Source organism: Varroa destructor, unplaced genomic scaffold (assembly GCF_002443255.2).
Source record: "Varroa destructor unplaced genomic scaffold, Vdes_3.0 BEIS01000004.1, whole genome shotgun sequence".
NCBI classification, from domain to species: domain Eukaryota; kingdom Metazoa; phylum Arthropoda; class Arachnida; order Mesostigmata; family Varroidae; genus Varroa; species Varroa destructor.
Window position 1 is genome coordinate 29,168,757 of NW_019211457.1, and position 20,477 is coordinate 29,189,233.

General features: G+C 38.5%; 2 protein-coding genes across 18 annotated transcripts in view; one reads left to right on the forward strand and one right to left on the reverse strand.

The window, feature by feature from the left end:
* Nucleotides 1–4,536: 4,536 nt before the first annotated feature.
* The window catches only part of Trs31 (trafficking protein particle complex subunit 31), a 76,199-nt gene continuing 60,258 nt past the window's right edge, over nucleotides 4,537–20,477 (reverse strand). For 3 of the 9 annotated variants that reach the window (XM_086985938.1, XM_086985937.1, XM_086985934.1), the window contains exons 3-5: nucleotides 9,854–11,175; nucleotides 5,984–6,121; nucleotides 5,678–5,808 (exon numbers count right to left, since the gene is read on the reverse strand). In XM_086985938.1, the coding sequence (XP_086842064.1) occupies nucleotides 6,019–6,121; nucleotides 9,854–11,142 (1,392 nt within the window). In that variant the 5' untranslated portion in view covers nucleotides 11,143–11,175 and the 3' untranslated portion in view covers nucleotides 5,678–5,808; nucleotides 5,984–6,018. Of the gene's footprint in view, nucleotides 4,719–5,110; nucleotides 5,241–5,677; nucleotides 5,809–5,983; nucleotides 6,122–6,452; nucleotides 6,810–9,853; nucleotides 11,176–11,407; nucleotides 11,650–12,255; nucleotides 12,274–13,675; nucleotides 13,695–13,959; nucleotides 14,528–16,182; nucleotides 16,673–20,477 lie in introns of those variants that run through there. The other 6 variants (XM_022802932.2, XM_086985933.1, XM_086985935.1 and 3 more) reach the window with 6 other exon arrangements.
* Nucleotides 6,843–19,810, forward strand: LOC111249287 (ribosome production factor 1-like). 9 transcript variants are annotated; one of them, XM_022802931.2, is made up of 6 exons: nucleotides 6,843–6,951; nucleotides 7,411–7,626; nucleotides 8,899–8,955; nucleotides 17,384–17,687; nucleotides 18,421–18,700; nucleotides 19,375–19,810. In XM_022802931.2, the coding sequence occupies exons 2-6, from the start codon at nucleotides 7,459–7,461 to the stop codon at nucleotides 19,553–19,555; spliced, it is 990 nt and encodes a 329-aa protein (XP_022658666.1). In that variant the 5' UTR covers nucleotides 6,843–6,951; nucleotides 7,411–7,458; the 3' UTR covers nucleotides 19,556–19,810. The 9 variants fall into 9 exon arrangements, with proteins under 9 accessions (XP_022658666.1, XP_086842070.1, XP_086842068.1 ...); XM_086985944.1 differs by having other exon boundaries at nucleotides 7,414–7,626; XM_086985942.1 differs by having other exon boundaries at nucleotides 6,903–7,022.

Genomic DNA, 20,477 nt, shown 5'->3' on the forward strand with positions numbered 1-20,477 from the left:
TTTGCTATAATTAATTTCACTTTTATGTTTTCCTACAATTATTAAACATTACAATGTTTGTTACATCTAAAGTAGCGGAACTGCTTCTGAATGAGGTGCTTAGCAAAATCTGAGGCTGTGGCATCGGCTGACGAAAATCTACCTGAACCCTGCCGATTTTTCGGATACGCCACATCTCACCGAGGTCCGTGACCTGCAACGATTGATTATATACCTGCAACACACAGTCGCAATTGTTCATTCATTCATATTCGTTCGAGGTGTCCGAGATATTTCTGAATGAAATAGTAGTGCATCATAGTCTATACTCGAATTATGACGAGAGACTCGCCACCCAAATTGAGCGGCTGGAGCCCACACCGCCTGCGTAACTTACTGTAGCGTTGATCGATGTGGTGGAAGCTCAAGATGCTAGGTGAGAGCATGTCCTGACAACATAGTGACTCCTCAAAAAACCTCTTCCTGCCAGGCGTGGCCAAGGCGAGTTCGGTCGCTCCGAAGTTTAGATGTCGTTATTGGCTATCTTGTCAATTGAGAGCACCGCAATACTTATACCATAGTACTCTCGCCTATAAAACGATCAAGCTATTATCAGCCGTAGTTCATACTCAAGTAAGTCCCTCAGACCATCGTCCTATCCGGATCCCATGTGAGAGCTCGTTCTGATTGACGTTACTGCGATAACGCCGGTTGGCCACTCAGCATGAGTGATCCGTGTGACTTCAGAACTTCAGAACCGGCAGCGTTGCTCGGCCCTCAATGCCTGCAGCACAACAGCATTAACCGAATGAATAAAGACCAAGAGAGTTGAACAAGTACTGCTGTAGCCAAAGGTGAGAGAGGGGCCTATGAAGTCAACTCTCTGGCTTAAGGAGGAACAGAGGAAGATCCGGATCAGGCTGCGGTGCCCGCTCTCCGCTTCTCGCTCCAAGAAATGATTAATGATCGTCAGATGACGGAGATCTCGTCGGGTGTTGCTAACCTCTGTAGTTCGTACGGCGGCTACGAGAACTGCGACAATCGGAAGACGACTGCGACGTTCTTGCGCGCTCTTTTTTCGAGAGCTTCACCTCCCACGGATGCGCCAGGTCCATCGGTCAATTCTAGCTGGTGGTAGTTCAACCAAAAGCAGCTTCATGTGTATGTACATTTATATATGAAACAAGGCCTGAACTACAAGCAGCAGTTTGCTGGCCGATTCAGTGGAAGTCATAGACAATTTTTGTAATTTAATACTAAAATGTCCAGTGTTAGTCTACACAGTAAACGGCTTTATTGGGGTAGAACTTTACTTACTAGCCCGTACTGGGCTACTAATCCGTTTGCACAGGTCCTCCAAAACTAGTATCTCGACTTCCTGAAGCTAACTTTTAAATATTATCATTCTTATTTTGGCCCGTAGTATACACCGCTACCCGATTTTCTTACCCGATAAATGATGAGAACATAAACCGTAAAATCTCATATAAATCGCACAAAAGCCTGGGCCTTACGTACAACTTTGTAATGTTTTATTTATTTAAAAAGGTTCTGCTTTTGCTTTTAACATTTATAATGCCATAATCATACCTATCATTGCAGTTATTATCGTGTCAACAGGACATAAATATATTAAAAAGCACATGGGACATTATCAAACGCGTAATAATAACAACAATAATAATAATACAAAACCGATTATAAAAAAAATAATAGAAATATTTTGGAACCCACTCAATCAAGCCACACGAAAATTATTGACCCTATCGTGGATTCCGTTTTTCGTTACCGTATACGCGTTAGCAACCTAAATATAATCCCAAGGCTAGCCCACAGATACAGAAATAATATATTTGTTATGGCAAAGATCCGTAATTCGGTAATCAAATAAAATTCAGAAATAATATTAACACTATTACACAAATCGTGCGCTTGCCTCAACAGCAATATAAGGAGATCAGTAGCACTAAATTAACATCCATTTTGATGGGTCCTAAAAGTCAGAGTCTATCCCTGCAATAGCGTAGTGGATAACGTGCTTGTCCTCTAAACTTGAAGACAGGTTTTAGATTTAAATCCGTAAAATCGCTTCATTCTAAGAGTTAATCTTCTGAAGCAATACCTAACCAATCAAGCATTAGATATGAGACACGGAGCGCGTTTTTTCTTTTAAAAGTTATCAGCTGTCCAGTTCTGCGACACTAAAGCTAGAAATAACTACGGAAAATCCTATGTATCCCTGAAATCGCAACTTACTCTACTCCCTACATTCACCAGACTCACAAATGATAATCCGATACATTACAATGCAGGTATAGTATCATCAGTAAAGAAGAAGACTTACTTCCGTATCCGCTAGTCCAAGCTGACTTATTTTTATGGCTACCACTTAGAATGCCCCTAGTTGCATAGACGTATCATTTATGCGTATTGCACACGTAATAGAAAAACGATGGCAAATTATTCCGTTGTTTTATTATTATTGTTGGCTACGTTGTACATTTTAGGTGAAATCATTGTCAAAGTTCTAAAGGAAATGTTTTGTTTGAGTTTTGCCTTATGAGTAGTATTCGTTACATTTATATAAAGATATTTATTTTAATAATTTTGTGTTGTAATATCTATAAACAGGCGGCCACTATGTACTAACCGCCGCACCATAGCTGATGTATGGGTATTCTCTTGACATATATGGTTCAGTGCTCAATCATATTACGAGAAAAAAGGCGTAATAAGATATCAGACAAAGATCCTCTATGCGAGAAAGAGTTGGGCTTTATATGTAACCTACCTGGTAACTATAAAATTCTCAATATTTTTTGCTACTTGTTTTCATACATTGTATAAATAACTAGTGTATTACAAAACTTCATGTTCGTCTGTTTATAGCGCGAAAGAAAGTTACTTAGAAGAGCGTTCTCACCCAGTAGCCTTTAGGATTCGATTAGATTAGGTTTTTTATTCATGATTTTTTTTCAGGCAATCGATTTAGTAGTTTCTAGGAAATGAATTAGAAAATGATTGGCTTCGCATATCGCTTCGTTCCAGAGAAGCCTAAGTAACTTTTCTCGAATCTGCATTCATTTTCAAGAGGCTTCTCCAAGAAAGCGTTGCGCGCGGCCAAATCTAGAATTTTATACTACTTAAAAAACCAGTTGTCTATGGATGAGTTCAACTTACCGAGTAACTGCAGTAACTGTATAATATGTCCTAACATGAATTTGGTTTTCGCCACAGGATTACATCTCAGTCCCTCAAGGAAACGCGCGCTCACCAAAATTAACTTGTGTTTACCAAAATTAAATATAAATGAGTGCTTAACTAGAAGACAAGACTTTTTATGCGAATACTAAAATTGGTTGAAACGCCTTAGTAAAGCGTTTGCTCTAAATATTTTCAGTTTTTTTTTTTTATAAGCCTTTAATATCTACAAAGTGATCTCGACAATCTTCCGATAAGCGTCCGCTAAGCAAAATTCTAATTTTTTTCCAGCTACTTCCAATTGATAACCTTCATGAGGATGCACAATATTCAAACCTAACAGATATGCACGTAAAACGTTATTTTGAAATAGACAATAAATAAATTATTTTAAGTCAGACTAAACAATGAAGTAATTTTGCTACACTAACCCTGCTGTTTTGATATAGTAAGAAAAGTTAACTGTTCACAAAGTGGTGTGTCAACTCGTGTTTTCCTTCGCAGGCTTTTCCTACTTGATAAATATATTATTCAAGGCTCCTGAAATTGCGACGTCTAAAAAAGTAAAAATTATGCAATCCATTTTTAAGTTGCCTATTGTACGGACGGACAATTCGGACCATTATACGGATTTTCAATAGGTTGTCGTTAAGTGACCGACTAGCCGGAAAAGAAGCACCCAAATCCGTTCACGTTTTATATTGAGACTTCGAATCGTTAATCGTTTATTAGACAACCCAAGCAGATCTCGGCAAAGATCAATAGAAACCTACATCAATAGAGTGCAAAGGAACCGGCTTGAGGCATTGTATTCCGCCGCTGACCCTTCGAGTGAGCAATGAATCTACTCCCGTTATGTAATACACCCTTCACAAGTGTCCAAAAGTTTGTGGGCAAACGTGGTCATTTCTCTATTTATGACTACATCGGCGTCTGGTTCACTGCTACCTATATTTTGTGTCTGTTTCGGGAGAGGCATGCAAATTCCCTTGCCATGCAAAACAGAAAAATGCCGAAATTCGTTTTTGCGTTCTGGAGGATTTGTTAATACGGACTGAGTTGTTTCTTAGACGCTAAACAACAACACTGTTTCTCCTCCATTGCACTCCAGTAATAGTTTCCCACAGAACTGCAATATTGTTCAGAGTAATCGCACCATTACTGTACCATCCTCAGCTCACTGGATCTCAGTTTCGCAAAAAATTACTCGTTGATGTACGTGTGCTGTTAGGTAACTTCGTCAACCTCCTGCACATATTTGGGCATAATTGTACTTCGCTTTTTAAACTCACTAGTGTTCTTTTTGTTTAAAACAGAAAAAATAACACAACTTTTTAAAAAAGAATTCGTCCGAACTAAATACATAATTGCCTTTATTAATATTTGCATATAGTAGCTATATGAACAAGGTAGTATCTATGTTTTTACGTATAATCATTTGATAACTATATTATTTAATTGTTTGAATTTCTCGTTCATGCTAATTTAATGATGAATGTCGTTCCTCCGTCGTGCCATAACGCTGTTACCTTACACGGCTGGAACAGGTTGAATAAAGGTAAGACCAATAAAGATGATCACAAGAGATACTTATTGTTAAAATCTTGTCGTAACCGAAATAACTGCATGCAGTAGCAAAGATTTTTGTAAACCATCAAGTTTCACAATGGACATCTATTGAAATTTGATTAAAAATATTAATATGAACCTAGCAAGTATTCGTGTCCCTACTCTATTTGGCTTTTCTATTAACGAAACTTAATGCCATTGATGAAGAAAGGCACCCCAAATAAAACCGGTTGACCAAAGCACATCCTTGCGTAGACAAGTATCCAGTATATCATACGTATAAATGACTACAATACATGCTATACATTTACAATAAAACACTATTAAATATGTAACAATTCATTTAATATATTCGACTTACAAAATTAGCGCCGACCATAATTGCTTCAACAATGCCAGCCATGAAATAGGCACAATTGAGGCTTGAAAGGTCTTTCGGCATTGAGATGAAACGATTCACCAGTGGTTCCCCGTCCACGATATAATACGTTCTAAGCATCGGAGACCAAACAGGACGCATAAACCAGTTGAGTTAATTATTGCATTCACGTAGAGTAATAAGATATGCTTAATTTATTGATTGACCTTTATTCTGATAGCAAATGTAGAAAGTGAGATCTACTAACGTATAAAGCGTATTTGTTATGAAATGGATATTTTAGAACTAGATTTGTATACTTCGTCGACGCGGTGATTTGGACGGCGTTGGCTAACCCGGTTACAAAAAGTCTATACCTCACGGCTGCACGAAGAAAACGTAACGCATAATAAATAATGATCCTTTCGTCCCCTTCCAAGTAACCGGAGCTATATATGTTACGCACAGATATCTATACTACTACGATAACAACGCATGCGTTAGTTTATAGACTGACATTCTACTTGCCTCCAAAAAATATAACAATCACCTTATTTAAAAAATACTCACTTATCGTCTCCATTAGCCTGTTCCAGTTTGTCAGCCTCCTTTCCAAATAGGTTTTTCCAGATGGTACTCTTTATCATAATTAGCATCTGTATGAGTTTCGTCTCACGTTTAAAGTTTTTGTCGCGAACAGCCTGAATAATTCCAAGTCAAGAACAATGTTATATTACAGAGGGTCGTATAGTGCCGAGGACTTCAATTGGTGGACTTTGGGTTTATAACAGTATTTTATCACAATATAAGTGGCTTACATGGTAATAAAAACGGTATCGTACAAAGTAACTTACGATTGTCTATGTCTCAAATTACCTGTACATCCATGACGCGCTGACCAATATGCTGGCCTAGATCGGCGAGTTTAGCCTGAATTTCGCTGACAGAAGAGGCTCGATTTTGACAGTATTGTACGACTTCAGAAAATAGCAAGCCATAGAGAGATATATGTATCTGCAATAAGATAATTGTACTCGATAAAAGGCCATTTTATCTGGTAACGCTAAGAATGGGTTTGTTGGTTTGCGATAAGATGGAAATTATGATACTAGTGTTCAGTGCATACGTTGCTAGAATTTTTCCATCGCCACAATAAGCGCATCCGATATATTCTTTAAAATTTCCCACTAGGTTTCTTGAATTATTCGTTGTACGATTCGGCCTAGTCAGAAGATCCAACGAGCTATATAAGCATATATGAAGCAACTACAACTAATTCCTAATTTAGAAGATTTTTTACATTATTTAAGGATAAATAGTACAAAATCAGGTCCTAGATATTTACGTCGCTTCGAGGCTTGATGAGAGGTTTGTCAACGTTGGACACTTTATTTTTAGAGGACGATATGATGTTCATATTGACTATTCTTTTTCACGAGGTTTTATCGATACATTATTAATTTTAATCAGTAGTGAACCCTGCCGATTTCCTACAAGCCGTACAGAACGGGCAATTTTGCATTGCTGAACAATGTCATTGTGCGAAAATACGTTCTATTTCGGCCTAAAATTCGAATGCAAGCATATGGCACTTGATGATGGAATGCACACTTCCTTTTATTTTTAAGGACACTTCTTTCTTGTCAGGGTAATTCTCTCTTTGCTGCTGTTTAATATTTGACACTTCGCTATCGGTCACTAACAATCCATCAGGTAAACAAAATAAAATAGCAGACGACGCGAAGGAGCGGGTCAGCTAATAGCGATACGTTCACGAATGATCTCAAGAGCGTTTTGGTTTGTTTTGTGGCGCTTGTGGCGAGGCAGGACACATGCTGCACGTGGTACGATGTGGCTGTTTGTTTGTTGAATGAGACAAATTGTTTTTCCGCACTATTTCGAATACGGCATCCAGGCATGTCAGGATTTCAAGAACAAATTTTAGATTTTTCAATGAAATAAGACGGCATAAATCAAGTTCAAGCCACATGCAGTTATTTTGTATTTAAATTTAATCTGTAAGTCTGAGAAGAACAATTTAAACTGTTGCCACATACGAAGTGACGTGTAGCAATTGTTACCTTTACAGTTTATTAATGGAGGTTGTATAAAGTCAGTATACCGTCGTCTTAGTCGTAGATAATAACTGCAGATTTGTATCAGTGCTTTCGATATATCTTCAAACTAATTTTGGTGATTGTATGATTGTGTCAATAGGTTTGACTAAAGATAACGGGCACGAGCGGTGTTTAATATTTGTTTGTATAAGGGATACGTTGAAGTTTCTTATATTTTTTCGGTAGTAGTGGCCTAATTTCCACAATAACAAGAGTTAAGCTCAACACGAGGATATGGGACGGCGTAACAGAGATAAGGAAAAGGATGAGGATGCTCCGCCAACTGAGTGGAACCGGCCTGGACCCAATCCAGCAAACCAAATGGTTAAAAATATCTCGGAGATTCGCAACAAGGCCAAGCGCCGGGAAATATATTTAAAGCTTAAAAAGCAAAAAAATAAGGTAAGAGGCGCCATGGCGGAGGAAAACTTCGATTCAATTTGAATTTAAATACATGTCTGTCATTAACGAAAAGAAAAAAACACCCGCCAAAAACCAAAAAATAATGGACGATAGTAGCAATGTTGACTAGTGATAGTGAATAACTATAACCCTGTACTAATATGTTAAATACATGATTACATGGACCTACATGGATCATTTTCATAGTTTAGGTCTTACGCACTTTTTGTCAGACTCAGCCAGGATATAATAAGTTTAAAAATGATGTATTGCTATCACATCTTCGTGCTTGTACGAAATAAGGCTGAAACCCCGTGCACAACGGAAGCCAGCTGTAAAACACATTCAATTCGCTGAAGCATTTGTACCCTCCGTACATTTCGCAAAAAATTCAGTTATCGTGATTAGCTTTTCATATAACAGCACCCAGTTCTTTTTTTGACACACTTGATTTCTATAGCTATGCAATGAACATTCCTGTCTGGTTAATTACCCACCTGACTCTTGTTCCACTGGGGTCATTGAATAACTGAATTCTGTTTTATTTCTTCATACGTTTTTCTACTAATATTACTATTCTACCGCTACTATTTGAACGTTTTGTTGTCAATACTATGGTATCGGGGACCAGAATGACATCAGCTTTTTGCAGGTAGTTGATTTTAACCGTGGTCCCACTTCAACGATAAAGACTTTATTACATTACGTGCCTTTGGCGAAGTCACTTTTGCGCAATCAGGCCAAACTATGAACAGCCGACACCTTGTCTAACAATTTTAGTACCTTACAATTATTTTCAAATCTGGTTGAAATGAGGGTACATATAAATGACAACAAAATGAATGCGAATGGAGTTTGCGCCAGTTGCCTCGCTAGTCGTGTATTATATTATATTAAAAGTAATAGAGAATTGCCTGCTTCAACGCAATCAATCAATTTTTCTTTCTCATGACATTATTTTTCTATAAAGCATGAGCACATGTAGACTTTAGATCTGTAACAAAAGACGTCCCGCAACAACTCGACCATTTTGAACTATTAGCGGCCAATTACATTTCATAGCTCTAAGCATGTGTCGACCATCACATTTATAGTGTTGGATGCTTGTTAATGATCTCCCCGATACAAAAAAAGTAGGTATCCAGCGCACTTTTGTTTGCTCTCGCGATGGAGCTTCTCAACCACGCTTTTATCTTAACACTCATATGATAATCGTAATCATTCAAGTGATGAATTGAATAGTTAGCAACCTTTTTGTTTTGCAAATTTCAGGAGCAGCGCGAGGCTCGTCAGCGGAGAGTGAAGGAAGCGAAAGCTCTCGGTGAAAACGTAAGCAATATGGCAATTCCGCTTCGATTTTAGTTTTCGTTCGAAGAAAATACGATTGCAATGATCTGATGCAAATCCCTTCCGACTTATCTAGAAGTATCCTAGAAAAGCCTAGAGAGCTCAAGACTTCGGCTAAAAAACCTGAGATAAGTTAATTACCGTAACAAAAAAAAGAGACAATTAGTATAAAAATGAATTATTAGAGCCATATTTTACCACGCCCTACAATGTTCACTATCTTTATTAAAGTTATTAAGCTGTAACAATTAAGTTGGCTGGTCGTGACATGTTTTGTTTCCATTTTTTTTTTGCATATATATATATATATATATATATATATATATATATATATATATATATAGAAAAGTAGGTGAATATATATATGGCTTTGCTTATTTTTGTTGTTATTTACGGTTTTTCGTGCATACGACATCGTAAGTCCATTGCATGCCTTGCTTTTTGTTCATTCACACGCGTCAACAGCACAGCGCTAACATTTGAATAGCAATTAGCTTTGATATAAAAAGCAGAACGAATTAATAATATTTTACTGCTCATCTGCTCGTTAAACGTCTACATAACAGACATGTACTTAGATATCACCACCTCTGATACTTTGATCAAGAAGTATATATTTAAAGCATCTGCCTGTAGCCAAAAGTAAGTAAGGTTTTCAATCGAATCAACTGGTTAGCTTGCTCTAAGGGTAAGCAATAAGTGGAACTTAAAGTTGAGCGTGGACTTCACACGGTTATCCACACCTTTCACTGCCATGATCTATTGGTAAACCGTTCGGATTGTACTACAGACGGTTACAGATTTCTGTGCGTACCTCCGTCTTTCGGTATCACTTTTGTATTGTATCATCTTTAATCATTAGTCGGATTCGGGTACTTGCCTCGGAGCGTTTTCAACGTTATGGAAGAAAACATTTTGGAAGTTGCGTAGAGCATTTTCTACTCGTTTCTGCATGTCGGCGTCAGAACACCTTAAAGCAACTACATAATTTCGCTCTTGACTTAACTGGCGACTGTCTGAAGCAAGAAGTTCTGGGCGAGTAGAACCTTTTCTAAAGAACAAAATCTGGTTCATAGGGTTGTCTCCTTCTTTGCCCATGTGGATATTAATCTCAAGAAGGCTTACGTCCTGAGGTCGCAGACTATAATTTGGTAGACTAGCGAGGAACTCGCGTTTTACCTGTTCGCCAAAGCTTAACTTCCCAATGTAACGGTACATATGAATATTCGTCGAACGTTCGAGCATTGCGCGATAAATCTCGGAATGCTTTCGGAGTTCCACTTTAATTGCTGGGTCGCTCAACTCTATAAACTTCATTAAGGCTGGTCCCGTTGGCTGTTCACAGGCTATGGCGTGAGTTGTTGCCCAGGCATCGAGTTTGCCACCTCGTTCCAATTCAAGGAGAGCTTGTATCAACATTTCATCCATAATTTTCACTTTGTGATGTTGGTAGGCCCTTTTATGCAGTTTGAAACGGTTTTCAAATGCCTGTTGTATTATGTCGTAGCACTTGTCACGAAAGCACACATGCAAACTTCCCTCGTATTCAAGTACTTCGAGATTTCGCAGTACATGCTGGTACTCAAAGTCAATTTTAATACCAAGATTTTGCGCGTCACGCATAAAATAGTCCCATTTGTCAACGTCCATTTTGGAATCTGGATTATTTACGATCTGGTAGAGGAAACGGCGCGTTGTTTTATTCGGAACTTCGCCTAAAATTAAGTTTTCAATCATGTAAACATCCGACTCATTAATTTCGTTTGGAAAACGCTCGAGAATCCGGTTGCGCCTTAATAGATGCCGAAAGATGTGTACCGACGTTTTTTCGTGGTGCCACTGAATATCCTTGTTCCCGTAAACCTGTTCGCCAGCTGTCTTGTAAAATTTCTCCCATAAATGTGAGAATGGCCCATGACCAAGGTCATGACATAGACCGGCAAGTGTAATACAACGGATTTCCCGCTCGGAAACATTCAACTCAGGTTGGCGGCGGGCGATTTCCGAGATAAAGAGCTTGCTTAGGTGAGCCGTTCCCAAGCAATGTTCGAATCGGGAATGGGTCGCTGTAGGGTAGACATGGTCGGTTACACCAACTTGACCGATCCACCGAAGTCGTTGAAACTCGAGTGAATCAATGATCGCCACCGCCAGCTGAGAGAACGTCATAGCGCCATGAACGGAACAATTGATAGTTTTCTCCTGTAATGAACACAGGGTAGAACTTCCAGTTAGATTTTACCACATTTTGTTATACTAGAAAAAACAAACCGATTCAGGGCCAGGGACCAATCGAAATGTGAATTTCACGGGATTAGAAAACCAACGCAATCTCCTAGAAGAAAAGCGAAAGATGTTCAGCTGTCAACCGGATGTAACGGACGGCACGTAAGCATTTGTTTCTTACTTTTTATAAAAACACTATTGCACTTACAGTCGTGGCTTGATTGACCATGATCAATAGGCGAAATCAATAGCGCAGCAGATTTTTATGAATGCACCTAATACGTTGGAGCAATGTTTTGCTGTCAAAATTAAAAGTACTCTTGGGATTTTTGAATAAACTTCGTTTTCGTTTTCCAAACCCATCCTGTAATAGTAGAGGATTTAGTGAGAAAAAATTCTGATATTTTTATGCCTCTCCCAAGCTTTGCTGCTCTTTTCCAAATAACTATTGAATTATATCCCTTGCCATTATAAGGTATCAAAGTAGATTCACTTGCAGAAGAGGGTAAGAAAAATGGCGAGTGTAAACAATACCCTTATTTCCTTTTAGGAATGTGAGAAAGTGACGTTTATAGCCATATCCACAGTTTTTTTTTTCTGTCCATCCATTCGTACATCGGGCGAGCACTCTTACCTTCACTATATCTGTTAACGGAAACTGAAGCAACCCTGTTTGATGGCATGCATAAAACACTGATATATATTATCGGTGCCCCTTTATTACTTTAATGTAGTATCAAAAACATTCGGTAATAATAAGTTTGAAGTGACCATTGAAAAACCTAATTACTTCGTAAAAGATGCTCAGCGAAATCATTGGCTTCTCAGTAATGGACACATTTCGATGCCGCTATGGCTTCCATTAACATCTGATGGTCATTGAGGTTAGATATACGATTTGTCAGACAGACTAATTTGTAAACATTACCACAAAGCGTTAGCCGTAGCAGCGTTCCAACTGTTTATTCCTAGCTATTCAGAATAGCAATGATATGCTGGGTATAGGAATTAAAGCCGAATCGACTAGCAAAATTATAAACAAAACGATTAGATTACTTATTAAGCCCATAAGATTCGAATCAAAGGCGTTTATGCTCGAATTTTCAGCCGTTGCCTCCGACTTGCACCACCGGCGTTCGAAGCTGGCATTTTTCGCTATCAGTTGAGCCAACCTCAGTGCGTATTAGATCACCTTGGCTAGTGCACACGCGCAAATCCATCGGAACGCGCTGTAAGGTTTGCTTTGAAGTAATATGGGAGTCAGTTCCACGGATATGAAGGTGACTAGGGCTCAATGGGTGAAAATTTCATAGCGGCAGATGAAGACTTCAGCTGTAAAGTGTGGCCGCATAACATGCTCTTAACAATACTAAACATTAGTAGATTGCTATGACGTTTCCTTTATTCAGTGACACAAATCAGGGTTCGAGTACACATAAGGGCGGGTTGCACTGAGCGCAATCAGTCTTCTCTAACAGAACCTATAGTCACCTATGGTCACCTCTAGTGGAATAGTCAATTGTAAAAATCTTAGTTGAAAGACTATAAAGACAAAAATTGCAACCTGGCCTGGCTTTCTTCCTGACGGCTCAGTGTACGATTAAGTAGCCATATAACGTACTACGGTTGTTCTCGTTACACAACGTCTGTGGGTTATTTGAGATAGACAGTATTCATAAAACAACATCTTCGCCTAGAACCATTACGTAAATACTGTCAATTTCATAATACATACAGTTCTTAGTAAACTCGGATTCTGACAAATAGAAGAGGAAGAAGAGGACCAAAAGCTGGTACAGTTACTTATGTCCTTAGAGTAAAAGGTATTCAACAATTGTTTGTGTAAGGCACCTGTTTTTTTCCACGGCTATAGAACTTTAGGTGGTAGCGCGCTTCGTGACAATTTATGTCACAACCGAAGCAAAAAATCCATTTTTGGCTATACTGTCATTCTCATTCATACTTAGTGGTATTGTTGTGGTCCCGCAATAACGGCAACAAGCAAAATGCGGTCCTTCTAGCTGTTGCTAATGGTTGTTAATCCGCTGAAGTAGTTATGGTTTCAAATAATATCTTACGCAAGCACCTCTTTCTTGTTGTATCTATCTGATAAACCGCTTGTGTCCATATATTTATGAGATCAACGCACACGTTAACAAAATGGAAATCTATTGCCCTAAGAGGAATACGTATATTCGTAAAGAAATAGACGTGGTAGCGTAGTCTTTCGAAATTTAACCTCGTACGATCTCACTTACTCGGCGTTAAGTTCGAACTGTCAAATGCTTGTGTTTGATAACATTTACATGAATTAATGAACATAATACTTTCTACATGAACGATGCACTTTGATAACTAGAAATGTGTTGAACTGCCAACGGTCTCAAATAACAATAAGAACGAACATATCTTCAGTAACTTAGTTGCTACTGGCCCTCGTTTCATGGCCACACTATCCAATTGGTTGGAGCTGTACCGTATATAAAATAGTCGATCATAAGAGTAACAGACTAAACTATTTTCCACGTTTATATCGCTAATTCATAAGAAGAGACAATCTTTTAATAAGCCCTTGTTGAGCGGGACCGCCGACTCCAGAGCTGTACACAAGGGCCAGGAATTTGCACTGGTCGTCCAATTCTCACTCGACTGGTAACTACAACACACGCTGACACAGATTCACTAGTATTTAGAAATGTACATGTGGGCGTAGCAACTATAGCTACCTCGGAACAAGAAGGTACAATGCATAGATCTTACCATCAGAGCTATTTCCGGTGTTACAAAGGCTGGTTGTTTCCACTTTGGAACACTATTACACTCCACCGTCCCTTCGATGATACTGTACGGTTATTCTTTGAGCACCCTTAGCCGGTACGGTACATAGCCTAATACGGGCTTCTTTCTCTTACTCAAGGTAGCAGTGGGCCTCGGCTACTACGGTGCCGCTGATGTTGCCGGCGTCATTATAATGGCGGAGCTGTGACAATTGGTCTATTGGTAGGGCTTATTAATCGGCGGTAGTAATCTTAGCAGTAGGAGCAACAAATTTTGTTGTCTAGTGCGTTCGGAAGTGAGCTGCCTATCAGTGTCGTTGGCGTTGTGTCAGTTCTTGTAGAGCTACGGCGTTTTGGTTGCGACAGTCCAATCGTAATAGTGCACACACAGGAAGAAAATTTCACAAAAGAGGGCGACGAGGCAGGGTCAAAATATGAAGGATCAAGCAAAGAAGCTTCCCGACTGTATTCCAATCGGATCTGTTCATTTCGCGCACAGAAGAGTTATTCAATCTACGCTGACACGCCGCTGCTGTGACCGCTCTTGCCACCTTAGTGGACAAAAAGAGGGAAAGGGAAGGCTTAGGTGAAAGCGATAAACGAGTCACAACAGCGTTTAGGCGCGAAAACCTCGAGTGTTCGTGTTTTCTAAAGATTCGAACCTTCGTATTGGAGGGGGCCAATCGATTTCATAAAGGAATGTTGAGGTACGCATTTCCGCGAATGATTATGGCATTGTATATCATCATGTAGAAAAGGAATGGTATGGTTTATTTTTGACAATGTACATATTTAGCTCATATGGTTTAAAATATATCATATAATAAATCTTGAATTGGAAGATTTTTGCCTAAGGAACTACCAGAACGTTCTCGAATATTAGATGTGATACGAGAGTGTATCATACATTTGCCGAGAGCTCGAGTGTCGGTAAAGTGTAACAGAACCCTGTTCATGACTACGTCGTATTTAAGCGGTCGAATGATCGCAGAACACAGTTTTCGTCCCAAATGCTGTTCAGTAACCTCGGCCACACTGGGTACGCGCGCTAGCAACAGTTGAATGAATCAACGTTTGGCAAACGAATACGTGTAACGTCATATTACACACAGATTCTTACGTAAGACGTTTTTTTTTAGCTGGGCCCAAAGTGGGTCTCCTAAAGTTGCTTTATAAAAAAATTGTTTCCAGTACTAAGATTTACCATTTTATTTACATCCTTAAGCCTGTCTTGCAGTGAAGACCAACTCGTTACCCAGCATACAACATTCAATCAGATCTTTCCAAAACTTTTCCTTTTAAGTTTCCAAATGAATGGAAATTAAAATGGTACAGTTCAAAGATGGACCAAAGCCACTCTTTTTGCTTTACCATGTAGGTGAACAGATTCCTACGCCTGATTGTTATTGTATACAAGTAGGTACACTCTAGCTGTTCAAGACTGTGAGCAGCTCTGTCTTCAAAGCGGTCATTAATTTAAAGGAAGAGTAATCTAAAGTGTGCTTTTAGATCGGTATAGAAAAAACTCTTGCATGATTAGAGAGAAAGATGTTTACATGCCGAAATAATTACACAGTCAAACTGTATTGAGCGTTTGAGCCACTATGCTATACTTGTAAGCGGAGAAGGCCTCGAACATGATTTGAAAGCTCCCCGTTTTATCGTAACCAGCTTATATCTTATAATCGCGTATCTTGATTCACGCAAAATTTAGACTGCGAGCAAAGCTTTCTGGATACAACATATACATACACCGTTTAAATAATTATGCGTTTTATTCAAAAACTGCGGAAGGTTCTACATAAAATATGTAACTTTCCTCCGCCGCAGGTGTTTAAAATTATCATCCTTATGTCAATGTGTTGCGGATAACGCTGGGTCATTGATCTGTAAATTCACTTGAGGATTTTTAGTGTCGTCGGCTTTCTGTTATAGACCATATATCTAAGGTGTATTTTAAAGTGCATTGGCATTACGTCTAGGGAACGGGAAGACATTCTATGGGATCTTTTTATGCAAGACATCTGTTTGAAATATCCTTGTCAATATATGCTCTTACGTCACAATGATAATTTGTAAATGCTCCATCCCTAAAAAAAATAGGTCCGCTGCGTGGTGAAATTGATTCTTGTAATAAACTCAAGTAATTGGGACCAATCACGCTTAAATCTTAAATTAAGAAAACCACTTTGTATATGGAACTTACCTTTCTTCACAGTCAAACGTTCCGAAAACTTCAGTACAACGCAGATATCATCACAGATTGAGGGTTTCAATTTTTTTTGCGATTAAATTCAAATAGAACTGCCCGTTTGTAGAAAGACCACAAACGTGTTACGAAACCAAGTAATCGGTCTCGTAAAATCACTAGGTATAATGGTGTTCAATTAAAGATATCTTTGGCGTGACGCAACCACCCTCATTACCATCACGACTGAACACCTGCCAATTGAACATAATTTGTTTGTGCTGAGGGGCTAACCGTTTGAAGCAACGTTTGATGGTAAAACTGACGTTGATTTCGGGGCATTTAGAACTGTCGAAAGCAGACGTTGTGAATATACTTGAGGATGAATGTAATAACTATTCTATTAAGTTCATCGTTTGGCGGCAATGGATCAGTAAATCTCATATCTTTGTTGCTTTGTGAACTAATGGATTATGCTTGTTGTATGTATACCTCGAATGTCGTTATTCTAGTCAGAGTAACGACTTATACACAAGGAAAGGAAAGCAAGTGTGGAAACCACCAAGACTTTTCGGAGTAGAACCTTTGTACCTGAACGAAACAACGAGAAGGTTCATACCTACATTGACACCAAACCCCTAGCTGTGTTTTTAGTTAGAAGCGAATAATGTGATATTATATTTAATACGCATTCAGCATAGCCAGTCGTAAGTCAGCCCTCCTGGAACAGGCAATATTATCACTGGATTGTAAAATCCGCAAGGACTATTAGCGGATACGGGAAGTGGGAGAAAATGAAAATCAGCATTTAAAGTTTATTCCATTTCGTATATACGAGAATTGCATCCTATTTTTTTAGAATTCAAAATTCGATAGAACGGGTTCCGGCTTAGGGGGATTCGTCAGGTGTTACGTAACTAATTATGAAGACGTCCTAAGATGAGTCCTGTAATGAAGACGTGTTGTAAAGCCGTTTTTCGAAAAATCTCATGGAAACGTGTAACGCCACTCCGGCACAATCTTTTGTACCCTTTTTTTGATACAGAGAGTATAGGTCGAACACTAATCGCATATAAAAACATACGTAGGATGTTAGTGGACCGATACGATAATGATCTGCGATTATCCAATCTGCTTTACCCCGTCTCATTTTTGTGCGAAAGATCTGTCCCATTTCAAATTATAGTGTTATATTGTAATTGATTTATCACGTTTTTAGGCTCCACCAAAGCAAATTCCGCGTACCCTAGAGAACACCCGAGAACCAGATGAGACTATGTTACAACCGGGCGATGAGGAAGTGAATCTTGACAACCTGACCGACGAATTTGCTTCGTACTTTGCAAGGGAGTATCTACCGAAGATTCTCATCACGACAGTGGACAAGCCTCGCGGCTCTACGATTAGATTCTGCAGGGAACTTGAACTCGTGCTTCCCAACGCAGAGTTTCATTACCGCAACTACGCGCACATCAAGAAAACAGTTCCGCAGGCTGTCGAGAAAGGATTTACAGATTTTCTAGGTACTTACCGGTTTGTTTCTTTTCTAAAGCCTAACGTTTATGACGGCTCATTTGTTTTAAACGTGACTCATGTATCTGAGTGTAAAATGAATACACTTGTTAAAAAAAAAGTATAAATTAAGTAAAGTTAAAGATTATTATTTAATTCTACGATTTTTGGATTAGGCTTACGACGTCGTAAATCGATTCTCTTTTATTACAAGGAATTAAAAAGGATAAAGGTAGGAATTAACTAGAACAGACATTACGAATATCAAGTTAAAATTTTCTTGAGTTATGGCTTTTGTAAACAGAGCACTATAATTTTTATACTACGATCGCATAATAAAAACTGATACATTAATCTATTTTACATACATATATTTTACAATATGATTGACGCTAATAGAAATATTAAATATTTTAATGTACTGTTACGTAATATCAGATACGTCGATGTGTTATTATGGCTTATGCTTATAGAAGAATTGCTTATGAAATAACTGAGTGAGAATTATTTCGAGTTTTTCGTTCGGTGCTGCCTCAGCTAGGCATTGCTTCGGATGGCTGGTTCCTTCCGAAACAAAACGGAACATGTCTATACCTAACTTGAAACCCGTATATTCCTAACTTCATAAAGCCAGCTTGTTACCACTGCATCGTTCTGGTGATTATCGTGCTATCCTGAGCCAATTACTTCATTCCTTACTACTGCTCCCCGTTATCTAAATCCTTATTGTTTTCCTATGCTCAGTCATTAACGAGCATCGTGGAGCACCCAGTGGCCTGTTGGTGATCCATCTGCCAGACGGTCCGACGGCATACTACAAGCTAAGTTCGGTGAAACACATGAAACAGATAAAGAAGGCCGCACAGTTTACTCCACACAGGCCGGAAGTGCTGCTAAATAATTTCGGCACTAGACTAGGTCACACTGTATCTCGGATGTTGGCGGCTTTATTTCATTACAATCCCGAATTTCATGGACGACGCATTATAACGTTTCATAATCAACGAGATTTCATTTTCTTCAGGTAAGCATAGTAGATAGTAACAATGGGATAGGTGCTATTTGCAGTATCGTATGACTCAGTAAATAACTTCATTTTTCAGTGGCGCAATACTAATTCTCATTGCGCCCCTTCCGGTAACATTAATTTAATTTATATAAGGTTTATTTTTAAGGAACTGGCATCTATCGAAATACATTATTAAATGTATTGGAATTCATATTTGAAATACGGAGAAGCGGATGAAGAGTCGCGAAATATTGGGCGATTTTAACAGATGACGGAACTTACGCGACACGTATAGTTATTTCATATGTAAAATAAAGAAAGAAAGAATATAAGGTGTAGTAAGGGCAACTCGCAGTGGATCAGTTTAACCTATAATATATATACACATATATACATTCTATGATATCAAATTATCAAAACAAAATAGTATACCTTATTATCGGCAAACTCCATTTAGAGGGGGTCTCTATCGGCGTGATTAAGTGACATCTGGATCTGTTACAATCTCCTTTTATGTGAGCTTTTTTTTTATTGCTGGCATTTAACTATGTGCAAAGAATTAAAACGTGTTCTTCCAGTTATAACTTATAACCACAGATAACTAATCTTTTACGATTGATGTGGTCGCGTTGAACATAAACTAACGTCGGCTTACCCGTGTTGTTCTTTATGGTACTTTGCCATTTTAGACACCATCGTTATGAATTTGATTCTAATGGACAGAGGTGCCGCCTTCAGGAGATAGGCCCGCGATTCACCCTTAAGTTGCAAAGCCTTCAAAAGGGTACGTTCGACTCGAAATACGGGGAATACGAGTGGATTCTCAAACGACATGAAATGGAAACATCGAGAAGACGATTTTTCCTCTAAGTGCGCCGCTACCCGACATCTAATTTTCGAAATAAATCGCAGCCTTTACCATAAAATATGATTTCGTTGAAAGCGCTTGAGTGGAGGACTGTTCATTACGTGTGTTGGTGGGATACATTTGCTAGACGAAAGACTGATTGACCTACGCAAGCAGATCGTACGAGATATTACAAATTAACATGCTGTAGTCAAACGTATGAAAAGAAATTATAATAAAGTGCCCGTGGATCCCACACTTAGATGTGCCTGTAACGATTTGTTTGTGTTTTTAATGCACTGATCGATTTGGGAGGAAGCAACTTGGGCCATCGGAAAGTCCGGCGAAGTGTTATTGCTAAATCTTGTATTTATAAAGTACAGAGTAGGCCAAAGACATTATTGAGAGGAAAGGAAATCCCGACATCCTTTTTAGTTTTTTGGTATAACTTTCAATCGTTGCATGACTAATAGCGACTATGAAAAAAATATGTAACGAGTCAATAACCATGTTTGAGCTATAGCAAACACCAACAGTAGCTTAGAAAAATAATTTACTTTAATAGAAAAATGATGGATTTTGCTGAGAAACTGAGATTAGAAAAGGTCAAAAAGGTGGTCGTTGTGTCATCCGTTCCATACAATTTTTTTAAAATCTATAGATTACATAGAAAAAAAAAACTTAGAAAACTATCTATTGTTTCAGTTCCTTAACCGATCATGGGACTCCTTGTCTACTATGCACTAAGAATATTTTTTCGAAAATATGTTTTGAGTTAGTTTATAGTAGCTGTTTTGCTGCGCAATCGAATAACTTCGAATAAACTTTCAATAAGACTTTAGTCTTACTTAAAGTTTTACGTTTGGATGTGTTACGAATTTTTACGGATCACCCAGAAAAAAAGTCTATCTTCGCCTGCTCGGACGTTAATTTAAACATCTATAG